Source organism: Cyphellophora europaea (assembly GCF_000365145.1).
Source record: "Cyphellophora europaea CBS 101466 unplaced genomic scaffold supercont1.1, whole genome shotgun sequence".
Taxonomy (NCBI): Eukaryota; Fungi; Ascomycota; class Eurotiomycetes; order Chaetothyriales; family Cyphellophoraceae; genus Cyphellophora; species Cyphellophora europaea.
The window spans coordinates 1,236,076-1,258,199 of NW_008481797.1; the positions used below are offsets into that span (position 1 = coordinate 1,236,076).

At 52.5% G+C, this 22,124-nt stretch overlaps 7 protein-coding genes across 7 annotated transcripts; 5 read left to right on the plus strand and 2 right to left on the minus strand.

Annotated features, from left to right (window-relative positions):
- Nucleotides 1–320: 320 nt before the first annotated feature.
- HMPREF1541_00445 (uncharacterized protein) lies at nucleotides 321–2,175 on the minus strand (the record flags this gene model as incomplete). The annotated part of the gene is made up of 6 exons (XM_008712751.1): nucleotides 321–970; nucleotides 1,024–1,570; nucleotides 1,617–1,862; nucleotides 1,918–1,988; nucleotides 2,037–2,086; nucleotides 2,144–2,175. The coding sequence occupies 6 exons, from the start codon at nucleotides 2,173–2,175 to the stop codon at nucleotides 321–323; spliced, it is 1,596 nt and encodes a 531-aa protein (XP_008710973.1).
- Nucleotides 2,176–3,480: 1,305 nt separating this feature from the next.
- Nucleotides 3,481–3,976, minus strand: HMPREF1541_00446 (60S acidic ribosomal protein P1; the record flags this gene model as incomplete). Its single annotated transcript, XM_008712752.1, has 4 exons — nucleotides 3,481–3,527; nucleotides 3,581–3,731; nucleotides 3,781–3,858; nucleotides 3,908–3,976. 4 exons carry the CDS (start codon nucleotides 3,974–3,976, stop codon nucleotides 3,481–3,483), a joined length of 345 nt encoding a protein of 114 aa, XP_008710974.1.
- A 2,243-nt stretch (nucleotides 3,977–6,219) lies between these two features.
- Nucleotides 6,220–7,691, plus strand: HMPREF1541_00447 (uncharacterized protein; the record flags this gene model as incomplete). Its single annotated transcript, XM_008712753.1, has 4 exons — nucleotides 6,220–6,822; nucleotides 6,870–7,036; nucleotides 7,084–7,300; nucleotides 7,347–7,691. The coding sequence occupies 4 exons, from the start codon at nucleotides 6,220–6,222 to the stop codon at nucleotides 7,689–7,691; spliced, it is 1,332 nt and encodes a 443-aa protein (XP_008710975.1).
- Nucleotides 7,692–8,438: 747 nt separating this feature from the next.
- On the plus strand, nucleotides 8,439–10,220 carry HMPREF1541_00448 (uncharacterized protein; the record flags this gene model as incomplete). Its single annotated transcript, XM_008712754.1, has 1 exon — nucleotides 8,439–10,220. The coding sequence occupies one exon, from the start codon at nucleotides 8,439–8,441 to the stop codon at nucleotides 10,218–10,220; it is 1,782 nt and encodes a 593-aa protein (XP_008710976.1).
- Nucleotides 10,221–10,896: 676 nt separating this feature from the next.
- On the plus strand, nucleotides 10,897–11,940 carry HMPREF1541_00449 (uncharacterized protein; the record flags this gene model as incomplete). Its single annotated transcript, XM_008712755.1, has 1 exon — nucleotides 10,897–11,940. One exon carries the CDS (start codon nucleotides 10,897–10,899, stop codon nucleotides 11,938–11,940), a length of 1,044 nt encoding a protein of 347 aa, XP_008710977.1.
- Nucleotides 11,941–13,069: 1,129 nt separating this feature from the next.
- HMPREF1541_00450 (uncharacterized protein) lies at nucleotides 13,070–14,867 on the plus strand (the record flags this gene model as incomplete). Its single annotated transcript, XM_008712756.1, has 3 exons — nucleotides 13,070–13,102; nucleotides 13,459–13,654; nucleotides 13,831–14,867. 3 exons carry the CDS (start codon nucleotides 13,070–13,072, stop codon nucleotides 14,865–14,867), a joined length of 1,266 nt encoding a protein of 421 aa, XP_008710978.1.
- Nucleotides 14,868–19,435: 4,568 nt separating this feature from the next.
- On the plus strand, nucleotides 19,436–20,937 carry HMPREF1541_00451 (uncharacterized protein; the record flags this gene model as incomplete). The annotated part of the gene is made up of 6 exons (XM_008712757.1): nucleotides 19,436–19,612; nucleotides 19,675–19,798; nucleotides 19,845–20,228; nucleotides 20,274–20,359; nucleotides 20,405–20,558; nucleotides 20,609–20,937. The coding sequence occupies 6 exons, from the start codon at nucleotides 19,436–19,438 to the stop codon at nucleotides 20,935–20,937; spliced, it is 1,254 nt and encodes a 417-aa protein (XP_008710979.1).
- Nucleotides 20,938–22,124: the final 1,187 nt, after the last annotated feature.

Sequence of the window (22,124 nt, forward strand, 5' to 3'; positions counted from 1 at the left end):
ACATTGGGCGTGCAGTGGTTGGAGAAACCCCATCTCCCCGCCTTCACCCCCCCAACAGCCCCAGCTCTCGCCAGCCTGGACCACCCAGCGAAGCGACTTTGTGGCTTACTATCCCTGTTCACGGCCGAAGAAGTATCACCATCTCGGTCATTTCCTGCTTGGAGGTGCCCTTCCATTGGGATTCAGTCTACTCCATACACATTTGAGCTACTTGATTGTGTATATTTTTTTCGCGCCCCGGATGTCGGGGTAGCACTTATATCCAGAACGAGCACGATGGCAGCGAACTGTGGGGCTGTTAGGTGTGCTTTTTCTTGTCTTCAGTGGGACTCTCCCGCAACTGCTGTCTGCCTGTGCATCCTAGCCAACCATGTCCTCGACGTAGCAATCCGAATCTTCTTGCCCCAGATCATGAATAGGATCGTGGCCAGATTGTTGATGACGAGGACGCCACAGAAGATACCTCCGATCATCTTGACATATCCAATCTCAAGAATCCATTCTAGCAGGTAGATACCCATCGCGAACGAGATCGCCTGCTTGCCGAGATTCATCGCGATCAACATCTCCGAAATATTGGCTGTGTACGAATCGACGGCATATGCGAGGGTGAAGGTGAAGAAGAAGTATGAGTGCCACCCGCCCATCGCGGTTGCGACGAAGTAGCCAATCCAATGCAGCTTGTCTTGTGCAGTATAGCCGTAGAGGATCAGGCTGGCCGGACCGATCAGTAGGGGTATGAGGAGGACGCCCAGTCGCATCTCGGCCTCGCGTATCATGTTGTTCTTTTTCGTCAGCCGAGCGGCCAGACGGTCTGAGGATGTGGTGAACGGAATGGCCAAAAAGTAGCCAATCGCCGTGCCAACAGCAATTAACCCAGAGTTGTTTGGCGACCAATTATACGGCGGTGCCGTGATGAGTATAGGGAACGTGTAGTTGAAGGCAAGAGCTCCGAGGCCGATGTTGATGCCTATGCAACGGTCATATTAGCAAGCGTAATAAAGTGAGCGTGGAATTTCGTACCATAAGTCGCAATGACCCAGAACACAGACGGCACCAGGAAGTAGGTGAAAGATCGCAGCATGACCATGATGAACGGCCCCTCGTAGACCCGGCTCCACGGTTTCAACGTCGACACAAAAGATTTGCGGCCAGGTGCGTTGGTGGGAATCTCCTCAAGCCCGGCACCGGCACCTTTCTCATTTCCTGCGATTGTCGCTGACCCAAGCATGCTCTTCATCTTCTCTCGATCATATGCCGTCTCCTCAACGAAGAAGAAAGCCATGATGAAAAGTGCCATGGCGAACGCGAATTCGACATAGAAGAAGAGTCTCCACGAATACCCACCAGCCAGCATGTAACCGGCATAGATGGGGCCAGTCGCTCCTAGGCACAAAGCCACGGTATAATACCCCAATCGCTTGCCTCGTTCGTGGATGAAGTAGATGTCGTTGACGAGCTGGACCGGTAACGCCTCGCAAACGCCCGCTCCAAAAGACTGGATGACGCGGCAAGCCATGAGTGAGGGGAATGTGTGACATTGAGAACACCCAATCAGTCCTCCAGCGAACTTAGGAATGTTAGCAAGGGCCAGAAGCGGCTGAGCGGGAACGTACCGCGAGTATGGACACTAGCATCACGGGGCGCCGGCCGATCTTGAGGTAAAGGGGGACCAGCAGCAGAGATCCGAATCCGTAGGCAAGGTTTGAATATGACACCAGCCCAGACGCCTTCGTAGGAGTGATCTGGAACTCCTCGGCGTATATGCTGATGTAGACGGCTGGGCCGAGCAACGCCGAGTTGCCCAGGAATGAGTACAGGGCACATATAATCAGAATCATATTCTTCTTGAACGGTGACCACTGTATTGTTTGGTCAGTATCGAGGTACGAAGGCGTAATCTGACCACTCGCGTACCTGTAAAGGATCGTTGGGATCCTCGGCGGGGACTGGGAACAAGGCCTGCCCATATCCAGTATCATCGCCCTCTGGGAAGCGTTAGTAAGGCAGAGTGTGCTGCTAGGAATGAGACTGACCAGCTGCCTGTAGATTGACTGTTCCTGGAATATCCTCTTCGTGTGCGTGACTGTCATGGTCTGCTAGTATCCCGTGCAGCAAAAGATGGTGTGTTCGAAGGACTTACCTATGCACCAGATGTCTTCCGTGGTCCGCCATCGCTGACGATAGTCGTGCGATTCGACTGAATCTGCAACGTCGTTGGGAGCTTTTGCAGTCAAGATGCCACCACAGCTAGACCTAAGAAGAAGATTTGGCACAAGCAGCTCATGGGGCAAACGTGGAGCTATGTACTTCCGACTTGCTGGCGGCGACAGGGACAGGTGGTGGGACCACGGGTTCAAATGTTCATGGCGTCGATCATGCAGCTGCCGATCAGCCCAGGCCACGAGGCGTGAATCATCATTCGAAGAGAAGATCCCAAGTCCCCCTAGATTCCCCCAATTCTCTCGCCTGCGAGGTACCTAGTAGGCATAGAGGTGGGGCCTCCCCGCAGGAAACTCTCAGCTGCTCCGAAGCCCCCGGTGTTTGGCATGGAGCTAAGCGTTGGGGCGCCAGCCAGTTTGATTGTTCGTTCTGTCGGTACGAGCAAGGGCCATGCGATTCGAGCCTCTGCCCCTCATCTCCATTGGAAACAGCGGAAGCCTAGCTACCGAAGTGTGGATGGTTGCATCGTACCTATCGGCAGTTGCATGACCACGTCTCCTGTACCAAATTTCAGACAGCAGACCACGATGCACGGCTAAGCTTTCCAGCCCTTGCAATAAGCATGCGCCGCGCGAGGCTGATCTTAATCAAGTCCCGACGGTGTTGCTTTGGCTTTGCCCCTAATAAGGCAGGCCCTGTTTGGGGGCAGTCGACAAAATACTTTCTGGAATATTCCCAAACGCTGTCCAAACGGGTTTTCGATGGTGACTCTATACCCCCCGTCTAAATTATCAACTGAAGTGATATAGAGATGGGAACAAGTGAGAAGAGCACCTTGAATAGGGCTCAGTCGCGTGATCGGGGGGTCGAGAACAGTCGCTAAACTCCACTATAAGGCAATGTGAAGGAGCAAGCTGTTGTTCCAAAAGTCCCTGAAGGTCCGAAGAGGTTCAATATCAACACGGATCGGGATGCTGCTTCGCATGGCAGCGTCTAGCGCATCATGGTCACGGTAGACGTCACAGAAGACAGACAATATACGCACGCACTATGCTGTTCCAGCGGCACGAAGAATTTGGTAAAGTGTAACATGGTCAATGGGGTATCGACATTGTGGATTGGAGCACAACTCGAAGTCCGCATGAGTCTTAGCTGTGCCAGCTCGTCCCGGACCGTCCTTCTCGAGCATTGGGATTGTCTGCCTCCACAAATGTCAAGCCAGCGTGCATCCTCCCGCGATTGCACCTGGTACAGCTTTGCAGCAGTTGCTTTTCATGAGGTCGTAGAAGAATGGCGAGCGAATCGTGGTGAAGGCGCTTAGTCGAACAGACCGAAGCCCATGTCGTCGTCAGACTCCTCCTTCTCTGTAAAGGTGTTAGTGAGGCTTCTGCACAGTGCATTCGATGTAGCAACGTACCCTCTTCCTTCTTCTCCTCCGCAGCCGGGGCGTCAGCGGCGTCACCACCGGCAGCAGCACCGCCAGCACCGCCAGCAGCAGGTGCAGCAGCGGCACCACCACCTGAGCCGACGTTCAGGAGGAGGTCCTTCACATCCTTGCCCTCGAGAGCCTACGCTTTGTCAATCTTGCGCCTAATATCCTTACGTCGCTGCACGAACCTTGGCGAAGAGACTGGACCAGATGGGCTCAACATCAGCGACACCAGCGGCCTTGATGATGGTAGTGAGCTTATCAGCCTGTCCTCTTGTTAGTCCATCGTGAAGGATGTAGGCGAATTCTGCATACGGTAATGTCAACGCCGTCATCGGCGAGGATGAGGGCGGCGTAGGCGTTTGCGAGCTCAGCGGAGGCCATTGCGACGGTATTGAACGATGGTGTCGAGGGGGGTTAACGGTCGACAAGAAGTTGCAAATGGTGTCGATTCAACTTGGAGTCGAGCCTGCGCAGTGCGGCCACGGTCTGTGGGCGCCAGCAAATCCGAAATCTTGGCTCTTGGCAACACTTGACCGTATTGAGATAGCGCAAGAACGCCCTTTCTACCTCCGTCTCGACAATCACAGATGCCTCCACCATTATGCAATCACCCAAAGTCTGAGTTGAAACTATTGCACTGAACCAGAGCCTGATCTCAATCCAATCTATCAGACCGCTGCCTTTGATGATGTAGCGCATGAGTTCTGCGATATCATGAGCCGCGATCGGTGATGCTTCCACCGCTGTGCTAATCTACACTGTTGCCTTGCACATTGAGACCGCAATCCAGCCTGCAGATGTCTTGAGACTACCACCTACAGCTCATATATATGATGTGGAGTCTTTCGAATATGGCCGCAGCAGCCCTGCCTGTTTTGTCACTGCTCATTTGGCGATTTCAGCGTTCTACTTATCTACCCTTCAGCGCCACAGACGTCGAAGCGTATCATTACAGAATATATCTCGCTAATGACACACTTCGCTCATGGGAGCAGGGGGTGTATACCGAAGCTCTGTTAGAGGTGCACAATCCGGAATTGACAGTTTTTGCGACCGATCCGTTTCCTGGCGGTTACCTTCCACCGGCCCCGGAAGACCTGTGCAGTGAAGCTCCCGGACTCGCAAGTGCTGCTGCATATATTTCAACGAATGAGACACTGCTTTGCTATGGGGAAGGTAAGGTCTTATTGAAGCTGAGCCTAGCCTATCGAGACATAGAGAACACTGACTGATCAGGTTCTCCTGCTGATCCTGCATCTCTTGGTGTCCAAGCTCTACTATTGTCCAACGCACGGTCGAGAACTTGGAATTACTCTCAGCCGGGAGAATACGCCATGGCTGCCGAGAGACAAGCTCGCTACCTTGTACGCAACGCAACAAAGTTCGTCATTAATACGACGCATGCAGCGATTTCCCACCGCGATGACCCTGCAGAGGCGTGGGGAGACTTTGTGTATATGGTACCACCATTTCTCGCATACTACGGTGCGGCAGCTCGACTGGAAGAATATCTGTTGCAAGCGATTCGTGAGTGCGAGATGTACAATACGATTCTATCAACGAATATCACCTTGCCGGATGGGGAATCATGCTCAGGTTTGTGGCGGCATATCGTAACGCAACCTGGTCAGATACCGCCTGGTATTTGCTGCACCGATCCATATGTCTGGCTTACCAGGCAAGTAATGCACGCCACCGCAGAAGACCTTCTAACCTCATTCTAGTAACGCCTGGGCGATTGCGGGGATGACACGAGTGTTAGCTACGCTTCTGCCAGTCGCGTCTACCCATGATGTCCTCAGACAAGGCATGCAATCGCTGGTGGCCATTCTTGAGCGTATGCTACAGTGCATGATGGCCCAACAGAGGGACGAGGCTTCAGGGTTGCTGAAAAACTACCTGGATGGCACCAACGATCCACCACCGGCTTGGGCATTTGGTGATACCGCTGGGACATCCCTGGTCACCTCAGCGGTCTATCGGCTTGCTGTTTTGCTCCCTGATACTTTCCTGAAGCATCATTATCTATCTTGGGCGGATGAAAATCTCCGGGCAATAGCACGCCATGTTCACAGGGATGGCAGAGTGGGGCCAGTAGCACAAATCAACGGTGTCCCGAGTACCCGTTCTGTCGAGGCCACAAGTGAAGGTCAGAGCATGGCGCTGCTGCTTTATGCTGCAAGAAGGGACTATCTAAACGTCCAAGGCTGGCTTGGCAGAATCTGCCGACCCATACGGTAGAGAATGTACCTTACAAATCGATGTGCATGGTGGCGTGGTGTGAGTAATGGCTCAGCCTCGTTGGAACGGCTCAAGCTTCAGCTCTGGCCGCCGCCAAGATCTAGGTCCCAGCCGAGTTAAGCGATGCCTGCGCTCTGACGTTGGTGAGGGGCAAGACTGCATGCGTGCGGGTTGACTGTCGCATGCGTGCCACTTCGCCTTCAGCTGATCCCCGGCTATCACGCCTCTCCACGCTTCCACTTATGCACAATTTGCCTGCTGATTAAACACCTCACCAACGGGCCTGCAGCCAGACAAGCCTTTGTCTTGGATTTCCTAGTCACTGTGCCCCTAAACACCTTTAACACGCTTGGATTCATTTGATCGCATGCCATTTCTACACAATGGCTGACTCTCCGATCACCCATGCCCCAGTCGGACCGCAAGAGAAGCCGATACTTGAGAAGTTGCTGATTATTCGGGACAAACTCCTGCTTCTGAAGCAAGACAAGAGCACCTACGTCAAATCGCAAGATGTCATGCCCTTGTACGACGAGATCATCGAGCAAGTCCACGTTCTCAACGATGTCCGAGCCTCCGATCATCTGTTGCAGAATAGGGTCGACACCGTTCTTGATGATTGCTTGCAGCTGATGTCCCTGTTCTTCATGGCGGTCGGTCGCAACAACGAGGCGCCTGGAATCTATGCTGTCACCTCCACGATAACAAGGCTGTGTGAGCACTTGAAGGAGGCTGCATTTTACAGCAAGAAGGACCTCGACAGCTTGGAGCACACCATCAACAAAATGGAAGAGACTCTGTCCCACTCTCACGAGAAATACTCTCCATACCTGCTCACCCGAGTACAATATCGACTCGAGATATGCAGAACACTGTTGAAAGAGCTCCGCGACTTTCTGTCCACCCTCAGCCCTGAGATGATGCCCATTTGGGAGAGACTCGTCGCACTGTTGCGCTCGATCGCTGCACTTAATACTAGAAGCAAGGTAAGTCTGTCGCGGAGTCCCCGGATCACAGCGCTGAGCACATGTAGTATAACTCGAAAGACCTGCACGAACTACGAGACAAGCTGCTGGAGATCAAAGCCACCATGAAAGATGGAAAGCTACCAGGTGAGGGCGGATCAACGGGTCCCGGTCAGGGTCTAGTAGTGCCCCTCCTCGAGCGTTGTCTGAAGTTTTGCGAAATTGTGGAAGAGAAGTATGTACCCAAACAAAATGGAAGTTGGACAGCGACTGATTTTAGAGCAGGCAAGGCAAGATCGATGAGCGGTTCCAAGAAACATACGACAAGCTTATCGAAATCCGGAACAATCTCGACCGCCTTACTATGACCCAGGCTTGGTCCCTGCGGGAAACCGACTTGTTCATGTGGCAGAGAAAACTCGACCGTATTGACGATTCGCGGCGAGACGGCAATTTCTTCGACGCCGAAGGTCGGCCTGCCGATTTGCACGCTCAACGAGTGAGTACAGGACCCAATGTCGCAACTTTCAAACTGACAAGTGTAGACACTGCTTTACCTTATCCGCCGAGGCTATGCATACGTGTACCAGTTGCTGCTTGCATCCGAGCCGGTGTCTGAAGCCTTACTGCCGGTGTATAACCAGCTTTTGACTCTTCGGCGATGCCTAGTCGAAGTCAAGAAAGCAGGTGGCGTCTCGAACCCCCGGGAGCTGTACCCGTACAGCATGAAACTGAACTCGATCGACAACATGCGAGTGGACGGCAAGTTCCAAGTGGGCAAGGACATCCCGGAAGGCCAAGGCAGTGTTAACGACCTGCTGGCCGAATGCTATGATCTCGCGTATGAGCTACGAACTGCGGCCGAGAGTGAGCAGGAGGATGAAGACTGAAGGAAGTCATACCCGTTAACTACTTACGTCTTTTCTCGGCATTGCATGGCGCCTGGGCGCTCTCCCACAAGGCTGGCTGTTTTTGTAGCTTTCTGGACATTTGTATACGAGCCGCATCTGTCTCAGTCACTCCGGCTCTCGTCAGAGGGAAAATGGGTTTGGCTCCGATTGTCTCCTGCAATACAGATGGCTTCGATCAAACTTGACTAAACAAGTTTGCGGAATAATGCACATATTGGCAAGCGGTTATTGCTGCTGCCTCTGTCTATTCAGTGCCGATAGGGGTCAACTACGAAAAGTGTGTTTGAGCCACTGCTAACGGAGATTGGTGCTCACAGTCAGGGGTAAGCTGTCTAGACCAATCGACAACCAGTATGAAACCCCATCTGTTTTTGTGAGCTCGACTGATTGATTTTCACATTCGGTACTCAATGCGGTATCATGGCTGGCTGAGGGTGGCTTAAACGATGGAGTCCAGGCCTCTAAGCCAGCACGCGACGAAACGCGCTGGCACGAACGTGGCGAGCTCTAGGCTTGGCACCCCTTGCGTTACCCCCGAGAACACGCTTGACAGTTATTCCACGGCTCTCACGCTTCAGCATCCCTTCGTGCAAACAAGCAATATTCTTGTCTTCCCATCCGTATCCGCCTAACTGCGTCGCGCGGCCGGAGTCATGCGCGTCGGGAAGGGACTCACCCGTAACTTCCCCATCACTTAGCGTGCCCTTTAACCCCCAGGACAGCAAGATGGTCGCCGGCAAGTTTATGTCTGTCCCTACAGCCATGCCCAGATGGGCCATGCCTAACACGGCGCTGAGCCACCATCGCCACCGACGCATAGAGAGGTATCTGATCGCCGCAGTCATGGTGTACTGTTGTTTCAAAGTCATCGAATGGACTCTGTCCCCGCCATCTTCTCGGATCCAGTACGACTTTGAGCCCAAGTCCTATGTCCAGCTCGAACGCCAGCAAGCAGTCAAGAAAGAATTTCTTCACGCTTGGGATGGTTATCGTGACCACTCATGGATGGCTGACGGGCTACTGCCCCTGACCGGAGGCAGGAAAACGCAGTTCTGTTCCTGGTCGGCCACCATGGTCGATGCCCTCGACACACTCTGGATCATGGATTTAACGGAGGAGTTCAACTACGCTATCAATGGGACCATGACCATCGACTTCCGGAGCAGTGCTGAAATGTGTGAGGTGAGCTTGTTCGAGAGCACAATCCGGTACCTGGGCGGGTTGTTGGGTGCATACGACCTGAGCCATGAACCCCGGCTGCTAGCCAAAATGGTGGAAGTGGGAGATCTGCTGCACGGAGCTTTCAAGACCAGCAACGGTATGCCGTGTAGCTATTGTCACCTGGCCAACACCGACGAAGCTTTTTTCCCGTCAACAAACGTAGCAATGGCCGATGTGGGAAGTTTGTACTTGGAATTTTCCCGGCTGTCGCAATTGACTGGAGATCCAAAATACCAGCGGACGGTTGATCACGTTCTGGACGTCTTTCAGAGGTCCGTTAATGACTCTTCAATACCCGGTCTCTGGCCAGAAATGGTTGATTCGAGTTCAATTGACTCAGACGATGCCACCATGCAACGACATTTTGCTAAAGCGTCGTACGTATACAGTCTCGGTGCGCTCTCCGACTCGAGCTACGAATATCTCGTCAAGGGGCATCTGATGCTTGGGGCAGTGAACAGCACATACGAGGATCTGTGGACGACCGCATCGGATCAGATCAGGAATTTCATGCTCTTTCGCTCCTTCATCCCAGGTGCAGATGACGAGACGCGAAAGATTCTTTTCTCCGGGATCATATCCAGGACGCCAGGTATGACGGAGATTGAGCTGGAGCCGAGGACTCAGCATCTGGCTTGCTTTGCCGGCGGCATGTTCGCTATGGCATCGAGAATTTTCGGAAATGGCAACGACTTTGAAATCGGCAAGCAATTGACACAGGGCTGCGTTTGGGCATACGACAACTCTCCCACCGGTCTGATGCCGGAGACTGTCACTTTATTGCCATGCCCAGAACTGGATAGCGACCAATGTGAATGGAATGCCACCACCTGGGAGTCGTACTCCTTGAACTGCATGTCTGAGGGGAGTTGCATCGCGCCTGGCATGCCACCTGGGTGGATGAACGTCGCGGACCCCAAGTACATTTTGCGCCCGGAAGCGATCGAATCTGTTTTCATCATGTGGCGCATGACAGGCGACGAATACTGGCGCGACGTCGGGTGGCGCATGTTCAACACTATCATCCATCACACACGAACTCCGTACGGCCATTCCGCCATCTCATCGGTCTTGTATCAGTCGGAAGCGCAGGTCTACCACGAGGGAGTCATGGTCACGACGCAGCGGGCGATGCAGACGGATGACATGGAGAGTTTCTGGTTCGCTGAGACGCTGAAGTATTTCTACCTCTTGTTCAGTGATGTGGACTTGGTTAGTCTCGATGAGTTCGTGCTCAATACCGAGGCACACCCTTTCCGACTGGTGGATAGCCTCAGAGGATTTTGAGGGGCAGCACGAAGCACAGCGCGGGCGGGATAGATTAGGATGTTCCGGGCGGTAATGGGCAACTGATAGTATGTACCACGACAGTCTCGTGTAGCGAAAGAGGTGACCTGGTCCGTCTGCGCCAAGGTCGTTCCACCCACATCATCGTCTACAAGGCATCGCCCCTTCGTTCAGGCGAACCAATAGATTACACTTACTTATGTGGCTTCTTGTCTGGTATCCGTAGCTCCGTATACGCGAATTTGCCGATGACCAAGAGATTCTACATCTGCTTTACCCCTGACACTGTTTGAGAGATGATCCGCAGGCAGGCGTGAGTGGGGCAGTCAACGCGGGGCAAAGCTGTGATGGCACAGTTCATGGTCTGCACAATGTCTGTACGTGACCCACGTGTCATTGTTGCTTCGAATACTTGGTCGGGCTTGCCAAATGCTGTGACCGTCATCCTAGATCCGTCGTTGTGTTCTGGAAACTTGTTGTCTGCTTGCCCCTGGTTTCGAAACCACTGCATCTCTATACCCGTTGGCTGCGGCGCTCTCACCCATCTCTATCCCAAAGCCTCACAGCTACAACCTACGCATACTACCGTTTCTAAGTCGAACTGGGGCTCGACCTTTCTTCGAGAGCTTCATTTACAGCCGGCTGTCTCTTGACAGTGAGCCACCGTTGATCCAACATGGCCCGCCTCGATCCTCAATCCCAGTCCCTGAACCTCTCCACCTCCCTCCGCGATGCTGTCGTTGTCCTGAGTGGCGGCTCGCGTGGCATAGGCGCCGCCACTGTCTCTCTCCTCGGCTCCTATGGCGCCAAAGTCGTCTTCGGCGACCTCGACGAGCCCATGACACCTTCACCGCCAAACAGTACTTTCATCCGCACCGACGTCCGGAACTACGCCGACATCGTCAAACTCTTCAAGGCAGCCCTAGACCAACACGGCCGCGTCGACCATGCCATCTCCAACGCCGCCATCATGGAGAGATCTGGCTGGTTCAGCCCCTCGCTCGGCATCGATGGCGTCGCCAACATGCCGGACATGGCCACTGAGGAAATAAACCTTCGCGGGTCTATGTGGTTTGCTCACGTCGCAGTGCAATACCTCGCACATGGTGCCGCAGGCGACGAGAACAAATCACTTACCTTGATGAGTAGCGTAGCCGGCTTCAAAGAGACACCCGGACTCTTTGCCTACCAGGCGGCAAAGCATGGCGTCATCGGCATCATGAGGAGTCTGCGACTGTACTTGCCCAAGGCTTTCAAGGTCAACATCCGTGTGAACACAGTCTGTCCGTCGGCTACGAATACGCAGATGATTGCCGGCATCAAAGGCACATGGGATGACAGTGCCATCAAGATTAACAGCGTGGAGGATGTAGGAAACATCATTGTCGCTATCTGCGCCGCCGGGAAGGGAAGTCAGAGCGTCTGGTACGACGGGGTCAACAGTCAAGGCACACGAAGGCGGCGAAATCGGGGTGGTATGGACTGGGACGACGATGAGAGGGAGGCACGGGGCATGAGCGGTCGATCGTGGGTGGTGATTGCGGGCCAGGCGTGGGATCTGGAAGAGAATTTGGATCGTACAGAGGACCTTTGGCTAGGCCTGGAGAGCAGCGAAGTGCTGGAGAAGGGACAGCGCGCACTGGGAGTTGGGGGAGACTGGATTCCGTCTGGCGGAGCAAAAGGGCAGGAGCGACAGGTACCTGTGGTCCCAGACTCATAACATAGAAAGGCCCTTGGCCCGGCTGAAGACAACCCCGTCCAGCCAGCCCCGCATGCGCCTGGTGCATCCTTGAAGAAGAATCCACTACTAGGCCAGCAGCTATGAGATGCGTTGAAACGTCGCGGGCCTTCTGGCTATACTGCTGGCCGCAACTTCAGTGCCGAGTCGTGTGCAATGGAGGTCAAAGCTTAGACTACTTTGAGGAGTAAGACCCCATACGAGGATGCAGAATGTCTGATGACGCATGCTTGGTCTAAGGCTGGGTCGTGTGTGTCAAACATCCAACGCTACTTTAGAGGGCAGTTTGCGCGAGGATGGCATCACCGGTCCTGGCATCAATATTGAAGCCAAGACTGACTATCTTGGGGCACTGTAGTATCACGTGGACTGTAGCAATCTCGTCAGAGCGACGAAAACATCGACCGACTTGGCGAATGAGGGAAGTTGCAACGGTCCTCTGTTGACAGCTGAAGAGGACGTCAAATGACCAACCTGTTCAAACAAAAAGGTCCACTCGCAAGCGGGAGTTACCTCGTGACAGTCTGAGACCCTGAGCTCGGTCCAGTCGCTCTAAACTATACGTACCGGTCTTTCATAGCCTTAGGAGCCTTGCAACAACTAGGAGCCAGCATTAGTCTAGAATCCACTCAACTGAAGACTGCAGCAAGCTTCAAAGCGGCTGAAATAGCATTTGAAGACTTAGGGGTCATCTGGTAGCGCCCAAACATGTTACGGGTGTACCACAACGTATAGTGATTAGGACACATCACGAGGTAGCCATTACAGTCTCACAAAAACACAACATATCCACGTAACTTTGTTTGTTTCATCAACTGTATGTGTTATCGTTTTATTATGGACTCCATCTACAGAGGTCTTGAGGCTGGATGTGTTATTGTGTATAGCAGCTGATAAACATGGTCAAAGGCTCCACCTCTTTCCGAAAACCTATATAAGAAGGAACGAATACCTGCTTGAGAGCTGCTTCCTGGCTCAACGAACACTCACCAAGACTGAGCTACTTGATTTGTATTGACTTCCACCATCCAACAATATCCAACACCATCCTACAGCCTACACTAAAGACCGTATCTGTATACAGCACCGCAGGAGCTTAGTTATACTCACCATGGCTTTTGCTGGCATGTGGGGAGGATTTTTGGTAAGTCTTCACAATGCTGGTCGACATTGTGCATCGGATGGGCATACCCTAAGCTAACTTCTTGGGCAGTGAGTGCACTTCACGAAAAATACAAAATTCAACCAACTCCCCTTTCCCCAGATGATGTGTCGAGCTAACTCTACCCGTTTGACAGCATCCCCATTGTAGTGACTGCCGGCGGTTGGCTTACCGGCAAATTGACCGAGGGAATGAGTTTTTTCGACGCTAAAGATATCACACCGACCAAAACGACCGTCAGAATCTACGCTGGCATGGTATGATGCCCCAACTCGTGCTGCTCGTCCTTCCCCACCTTCAGGGCCTCTGCTGATACATAAACTGTTCGATGGCTGTAGGACCGAAACGAGGAAAACATTGAAAAATCCAGCTTTGGAGGTCAAATGCCAGCAGTGCGCTTGTATGACGAGCGGGGGAATCTGCTGGGACACGCGTCCCAATACAAAACCATTCCCGAAGGCAATTTCAGGGACTATGCCATTGAGCCCTCTGACGGCAATAATCGACGGCCGTCATACGTCCAACTCCTTGAGAGTGAGTTTGTCCCCTCAACTTCCCAAGATTCACTCTGCCAAGTGAATTTAGCTCTTCACCTCGCCCTGTGGCTTTTACCTTCGCTCCATCAGATGGATCTTTCCCTTCACTCCGTCATGTGAAGACTTCTCAACTTTTGCTTCCGCTGTTAAATTCCCATCTAACATAAGCTGCAGATGGCAACGACGCGATCTGCATTGCCGGCATCGGGTTGAAGTTCCCGGACGGCAGTGAGGCTCTCATCTACGGCGACATCCCCCACAAGCTCTGTGGCTGGCAGGGTTTCATATCAACCACGGAAGTAGATACCAAAGGGTCGGGTGCTAATGGGCATCGCCCGTATTGTTTTTGGCTTGACGGTGACGATACGGGGTACGTTAGCCAAGAAAAACAGCAACACCCACACAACCAAGTGGTCGGATTCCACATGCCGAGAAGCGTCAGCTTCCACATACCGGACTTCGACGGCCAGAACGGCACCATCGCGGCCTATAAGAACGATAAGGCGCTCATGTGCGGAAGCGCGCCTCGCCTCGACGCCGAGTTCAAAAAGACGAGCTCGATCCCCGTATTCAAGCCGCAGTTGGTCTACCCGGATGCTGGGATTCCGGAGGAAGAGCAAAAGCCAACCTACTTGGATCCTGCCTATGTGCGCAATCCGAACTCCACGAGGACGGCTAGAAGGGAACCATGGCCTCTGAGCCAACAAGCCAGCAGTTACGACTGTATAGCCGGTCTTTGGGGCGACAAGGACCAGTGCAAAGAGGGTCACAGCATCCGGTCAGCATCGCCCCTTGACGCGTCGGAGAAGCCGGGCGACGAGTCAGAAGGCCCCCGTGGTGATGGCGTTGCCGCCTCAGCGCCTCCAGCACGCCCTTGGTACGAAAGCCAGCTCGTGGTCTCCAAGAGCAAGGAGTCGGCCTACTTCGCCGAGACGCTCTGCAACGACCCCACGGTGACAGGGCCAGACTATGTCAACACGCACGAGGGCAAATATTGCGACATGACTGCTAGCGTCGTTTGGCCCCTATGTGGCAGCTCTGTCGTGGAGGACTGCTTCGACTTGGAGGCACGAGAGGCGGTCGGCAAGATCCCTGGCAATGCCACCGACCTCGACAAGGTGGATGCGATGAACGGCCTCATCGGTGCCGTCTATCTTGGCGCGCCGGTCGTCAAGAAGCTGACCCGAGTTGTGTTTATGAACGATGGCTAGGTAGATCTTGATGGGCTATGCAGCCTAGTCATGTGCCATGATGGTTATCAATCTTGGTCAGGTTCTTGGAGCAACTCAGTTTGGAGACTGAGCAGGAGTATGAGGACACAACCGGAGTTTGGAGATGTAAGATGAGTTCGGGAGCTTTTTTCCTTTCTGATGCACGGAACACAGTGGTGAAATTGACTTCACTGATATCCTTTTTTGACTGGTCGCAAAACTTCAATAATGATAAAATAATTGAAGTTACACCCGAGCTTAGACATAATATCACCACATATCGCTCTCAGACATTCACTTCTTGTTAGCCCGTCTTGAACTGTGACCAACAAGTACTCGTATCCCCAGACAAGCCACAGAATACCGCTCAGAGCGCAGCTCAAAGTTCCGTCGTGGTGGTTCGCGTGGTTGCCTTGCCAAGGCCAAAGCATAAGCATCAGGCAGTGAAATGCCACCCGCAAGATCGCTGATTGGCCGAACCCGAAAAAGGCAAACTTTCGTGCAGCCACACTTCTGCTGGTTTTCACCTGTGTTGGTCATGACTTCGAGATTTTATTTCTACTGCACAGAGCGTCTCGATGTGGTGGTGGATTGCGAGCACCTTTCATGAAGGTAAGCCAGGACGCCTGCATAGCATGGCAGGAGAAGCGAGGCTAGCATAGGTGCCACTATCGGCACTGCAGTTGAATGGAGCAGATGGGGCGCGTATAGTCCGCGATCGCCTTGTTCTCTGCTGGTTCGCATCATATCAGTTTTCCGCGCTAGACTTTTGTCGTGCTCCAAGTGTCATTGTCAAGCTCAGGAAGGTCGCACCTTCGGCTGTTCGTCACGTGCTGGTGAGCGTGCCCTCGGCCTGGCATCGGAGGGGAGATCATGGCCATATCACTGCCAGCTTTGCTTGTCAACATTGCGAATGTTTAGATGTCTTCAGTACCAGTTCATCAAAGTATGGCGTCAGGAGATCATTGATTTAACACAGTATGAAAAGCCGGTAGTATACTGCGATGATTCGATTCTTGAAGGCTGCATATCCCGACTTGATATGCTACTAAACACCCAATTCCCTACCCAATTTCACTCCAGAGAACTCAACACTTCCCCGCTTCACGCCAGCTAATGATCGTCATCCCGATCCAACGCGCTCACGATCTTCTTCAACACCTTTATTTCCCCTTCGCCTCTGCCTTGCAAGGCGCGACCGCCCGCAATGGATGGTTTCAGAGAGGGCTTCAGGTCCAGCAGTTCCATGGAAGCAAAATTGAAGCAAGTCTGGTTCCGCGGAATGGTGCTTGCATCGCAAAACGGACAGAGCGTCCTCGTGTCGAGGTCGCAGTACAGCTTTTCGGGCATGTTCAAAATGTCCGGGCCGACGATGTGGGGGAGTTTGCAGGCGTACTTCGCGCTGTTGATCGACTTGCTTTTGCTTTGAACTGCATCGTGCCACTTTCCGTTGTAGTGATAGTGTGTTGTGGTGAACACTAGTGCTTCATCTGCCGATGTTTTGTCTTCACGGGCCGCTTGTCGCGTGACTTGGCTGAGTGACGAGCTGCAGCTGTGACCATCGAGGTCGCGTTCTCCATATCTATCGCGCGACTTACCCCTCCATGGGCGGCCGACGTGGACCGTGCTCCAGTTCTCTGAATCTCGCAAGTAGGAGGTGTTGAGGTAATTGTGCGCTGGTAGCGAACCCACGAGTACGTCTGGCACAGCCTCCACGCCATAAGGGCATCGCAATGGCGGGTAAAAGATGGGGAATCCTTCCACCCAAGTGTCGCACTTTTGCATGCGGGGCGGTATCATGCAGATGGCATCACTTTCGGCATTGTATACATCTGTAGCGTTGTGATAGCCGACTTCGTCGGCTAATTTGAAGATAATGGACTTTTCCCCTCTTTGCCGATCATCCAGAAACACTGAGGTCTGACTTCTCCGTGGGCGTCTGACAAGACCTTTGTGTTGGAATGTGGATAGCCTTTGTAGCTGCACAGGCCGGCTGGAATATCCCCAGTGATCGTTACATGCGTTCCATATGGGCACTACAAGTAATCGCAGATATACATATATCGTCGCCCCGGTCTTGGTACTTTTTGTTAGCAGCGGACAGAAGTATAAAGCAAGTGGAAGTCACTCACTGGCATTCAACTGGAGGTACTTGACTCGACGCGTACTCTTATTGTGACTAATGTGCTGCGTGTGGTGCCCTCCTTCGGGCCAGTTGCCATTCTTTCCCACGGTGTGTGGTACACCAATGAAGCAGCCTACCTCATCATGCAGGACGAAGTCTGGCATCTGACCACCAAGCTGGTTTTTATTGTCGTTAGCAGGCCAGCTGACACTACAGATATCGCAAACATGAATCAGAAACCATAGAAGAATGGGGGATTTGATCAGGGACTGGCGCAAGCAACCCAGGGAACCATGGCTGTAACTATAGGTCAGGGGAAGCTCTCCCTCGAGGGTAATTTGGATTGTGTCCGTCGTTTGTTCTTGCCGCACAACATTATCCCTCAAAAGCATGGCCCCTGAACTGCCTAAGCCTATGCCCAAAACACTGAAGATCATGCTGATGACAACGTCCGCCGCCATGTTGAACTTTGCTAACACCGCCTCACACCCAAATAGAGTCTTAGAAGGTTGTATTAGTGTACTTGTAACGACTGTGGAGATAACACCGGAAAGGAGTGTATTTCGGGAAGGGACTGTGACAACGACTGACTGGAAGAGAAAATCACATCGTTAGATCTCGACGGACTTAGCTGCCCATCTTATAGACGCTCCAGCGACAGCTGGAATCTGTCTCTATTCACCGTACAGGAAAACAAGGCTACAACTTTACTGCCAAGAACTGGTAGTGAATTCTGGTACCGACTTCAATTGGCCAGCATGGTCTCTATCACTTGGGGATCGAACTTCTCGAAGCGTGAATCTACTCCAAACATATCCATTTATCGTTGTAGACACACCTGAAGTATTATATTCTGGCTCGCGGTCAAGCCATCGAAAGTTCGGAATTAAGATGATCGATGTAATTTACACACGAGTTTGATCTATTGAAACCTAGAATTGGGGAGTAGATAAAGAGGTGGCCAGCGCGAAGGGTCCTCTGCTTGCCCACTGACATACAGGGATCTGCCGCCGTTTGCAGACAGCTTCTCTCGCAGCTTTCGCCTGGGAAGCTTGCAGTTTTCATTATGCAGGGGCCGAAATAGACGCAGAAATGGTTCTGACGGTCACCAGTGATCGGCAGCAATTGGAGGAGTACGGTGGCCTCCAACTTGATGGATGTGACGAAAGAGTCTCTAAGGGTCTCCCCGGGTTCGTGGGAATAGCATTATGGGCTAAGCTGATGCCCTTCTGCAGAGCAGCATAACGCATCTCCTCGTAGTCGTTAATCGAAGCTATACTCACTCTACGGCATATCAACTATGCGATATACTTACTAACTCCTCTGTGTATGTGTCCAAGACAATCAGTAGAAAAAAAACTATGGTAGGTGTAGCCTGGGCAACTCTTGCAGGCATTCGATTCGCTTCACCGGAGTCCTCAATGGCCGGCCACTTCGGATCTCGATGCAGCCTTCGTGTGTCGATCAGTACATGGCCAGATCGGACAGTGTCGCTATTCCGCAATCGGCGGAGGTCTGAAATTCGTTGCGGGTCTCCCATCAACCTGAAGACGGGTCTGGTCACTCAGGATGCTTGTTGTAGGCCTAGTGGAAGATGATATGTAGAGGCACGACAGTGAAACGACAACTAGATGCAATCTTGGCCAGCAGTCGCCCGACAGTCCTGCAGCAATCTCTCCGGTGTTCACCACTGCTGCAGGCTCGCGACCTGTGACCGCCGAGGGGACTAATCACTGCAGCGGCTTTCAATCATGATGTATACCCGATGCCAGGCCAAGGATCGATGGATTACCATATCTATTGCAGACAATCTCAGCAGACATTTTTTCACTCGAGATCACTCCACGTTAGGAGCGGTATAGCCCAGCTGGTCAGAACGAGTTTTTTTGACGCGGCAATGCACAGGGTGTCTTGGGAGAGGAACTTGGGTTCGACAGCCGGTCAGCGCCTGTTTGGCAGTTCACCGAAAGTCCCCATCACCGATCGCTGATCTCTGTGAACATCGAGTCCACCTTCCCACTAACTGGATCAAAGAACCACGCCACTGGGCACCAAAGGTCTCACAAAGGGGCAACATTGACACTCTTCGGGCTGGAGCATGTGCAGCACCCACGCATCCCATCCCACCGATCATCGAGCTCAAGTCGTTACGGATCGTGATCTTAAGCGGTGATCAGGGCTAGAAACATGCAACGAATACGACTCGCACGCGACTTGCGGCATGCCGAATTAAACTGTGCTACCCAAACGGACAGGTATCGCGCGTTGTGATACACAAGAAGCTCACTGGCATCTGCCGCCACAGCGGACTCGGTAACCGCAGCTGACCGAGTCACTTCTGGCAGATTCACATATGTGTTGAGCATATAGACTCGTACAACTTTCTGACTTTGAAATCTACAAATAGAGAGTCAAGGAAGTCACATCTCATCGCACAAGCAAAATGAAACAGTTCTGTATACTAGACAACGTGGTCAACGAAATTAACTCCTTGAGCCAGTACGGACTATATGCCCTGGTAGCGGACGACAAATTACGCCGGGCGGCATTAGACGCAACACGACGACTCACTTTACTCGTGCAGACTCCCGAAGAGGGTATCCGTAGCCTGGCATTCGCGGTACGACCACCTCAGTCGATTTAACCTCATTCTCTGTTCAGATACTGACTTGGCCGGTTCAGCCAACGTACAATGCTTGTGTTCGGATTGCGATCGACCTTAATCTTTTCCGAGTCCTGGTGTCTTCTCCCGACACAACTGCCACAGGGCTAGCGAAGACAGTTGGCGCTCAACCAGGGCTTATAGGTCCGTTGATGTCCTTGCAAGCTTGGAGTTCCTAATCTTATTGCAGTACGTTTGATGCGCGTGCTCTGCGGCATTGGCTTCGCCCGAGAGACAGGGAAATTTCGCTATGGGCCGACATCGGTCACCAAACATATGTGCATACCATCTACAACGGCGTCTATCATACATTTGTCAGCTTATCGATCCAGCTTCCGATCACTTACTGAGTCTAGCAGTTTCGACCAAGGCTTCCCCAGCATTTCCAGTCTGCCTCAGTATTTCCAGATCAATGGCTACTCATCTCCTGATGACTACCTTGCTGGACCTTTCCAGTACGGCCACAGCACCGACATGGAAACTTATTCATACTGGCTCACTCAGCCCGATGTCATTGACAACTTCAATGTCTTCATGCAGGGCGGAAAGCTAAAGAAAACCCGCCGTTGGACTGGTAGGTTCTCCACATTGTCGGGAACAAGTCGTCTAATTGGTCTAGACTGGATGCCAACAAGTGAGGTCATCGTAGAAGGCTTCAGCCCAGGTGATGGCTCAGTAATGCTTGTTGACGTTGCTGGAGGCAGAGTAAGTGTGCTGTCCATTGACAAGGTGGATCTAATTCAAGCGAAGGGGCACGACATCGAGGCCTTCCGCTCAAAACATGCCGATTCCGAAGGCCGCCTCGTGCTGGAAGACTTGCCCGAGACCATCGATTGTGCGAATCAACTACACCCGAGGATTGAGAGACAAGCCTACAATTTCTTTCTGCCTCAGCCAGTCCTTGGTAAGTTTCATAGAATGCCTTGACACCAGGTCACTGACTATAATCTCTAGGCGGGCGTGCATACTTCATGCAAGACATCTTCCATAATTGGCCTACCAGTGTTGCTCGGTTGATACTGAAGAATACTACAACAGCGATGCTGCCGGGCTACTCCAAATTACTTATCAGCGAGACCGTGCTACCAGACCAAAACTGCCCATTAACAATGGCTGGGCTCGACTGGGGAATGATGTATCTACATTCAGGACTAGAGCGGTCAGAGCAGCAGTGGAGAGATTTACTGGCAGCTGAGGGGCTGAAGGTTGTATGTGTGCACAGAGAGGAGGATGGGGACTCATCTATAATCGAGGCTATGCTTGACGAGGCACGGCCTGGATGACGTCCCGCAGCATCAAGACCTACGAGCTTGTCACTGCGACGTGCACGCCTAGCCATGACCAGACATGGCTGACGGGGGTCAGCCAGTACGCAACCGTCAAACCGAGCTATCGGTGTTTGAGCAACCATCAAACCCGGCGGCGACCATTTGGGGCTCGTGCAACTATACAATGAAGGCTCTGAGCCAAAATCACCATAGATGCCCTCGACTCAGTTGAGTGGCGGCAGAACGACCAAAGACATCTTTGATATCACGGATTGAGTGTACCTAAATATCGGGGATAAGCTCTCTCGAGAGGATGTACTAAGTTTTCTGACCTCGTTCCAGCTGGCAGCTGGCCTCACGCGTGATCCAAGCGCGGCGCTCGAGTAAGCCGATTCCAGAGATTAGTTTTGTTACTTTGCGCGTCCCGATAAACTTGAAGGTCGCGCAATAGTGTCGAAAGGTAGCTGCAAATATGTTGACACCACAGGGTAATCAGTGGCAACATGGACGCATGCGGCATGACCTGTAGCCGGTGGCAATTCAACTGCTTCTATATACCCTTGCATAACATTTACCTATATATTGCCGTCCTGCTCACGCGTTATTCAGTGTGCACGTTGGTTGCCCCACGATCTTGGGCATGTGAGCTCGTATCTGTCGGGGCTTTACTTTCGCGAAATCAGTCCGACGTCTCAGCTGTTATTGTGAATGCTCGATGACATCTACAGCCATAAACCTGCCTGACAAATGATGCGACTAGTGCCGAGAGTCGAGACCACCAAACAGGTTTCTCGTAAGAGTTGGCAGCACGGTCATATTGCTACAGTTGTCTGGGATCTCAGAGACTATCAACTAATACCAGTTGCACATGTTTGGGTAAGCGGGCTGTTTCACAGGTTGGCGCTGTGCGTAGTGCCCTTGTCTAATACACCATACTGTCCAGAGTACGATCGTGAACATCCTCGGGCACACAAGATTGATATCGAATATTAGGTCACCGCACCACACGGTCGGAACTATGCACGATCATACCATGGTAGTGCCGCTGCAGTGGCCGTACGGAGACAGGAACCTCTGACTCGCAGCATCCAGCAGCATAGTGCTATTGGAACAACCATAACGAGACCTGTCTTGCGTCAGGGCGATAACAGAACAGTCTTTGAGGCGCACCAACCTCTAGCCATGCATGATGATCCGGTCTG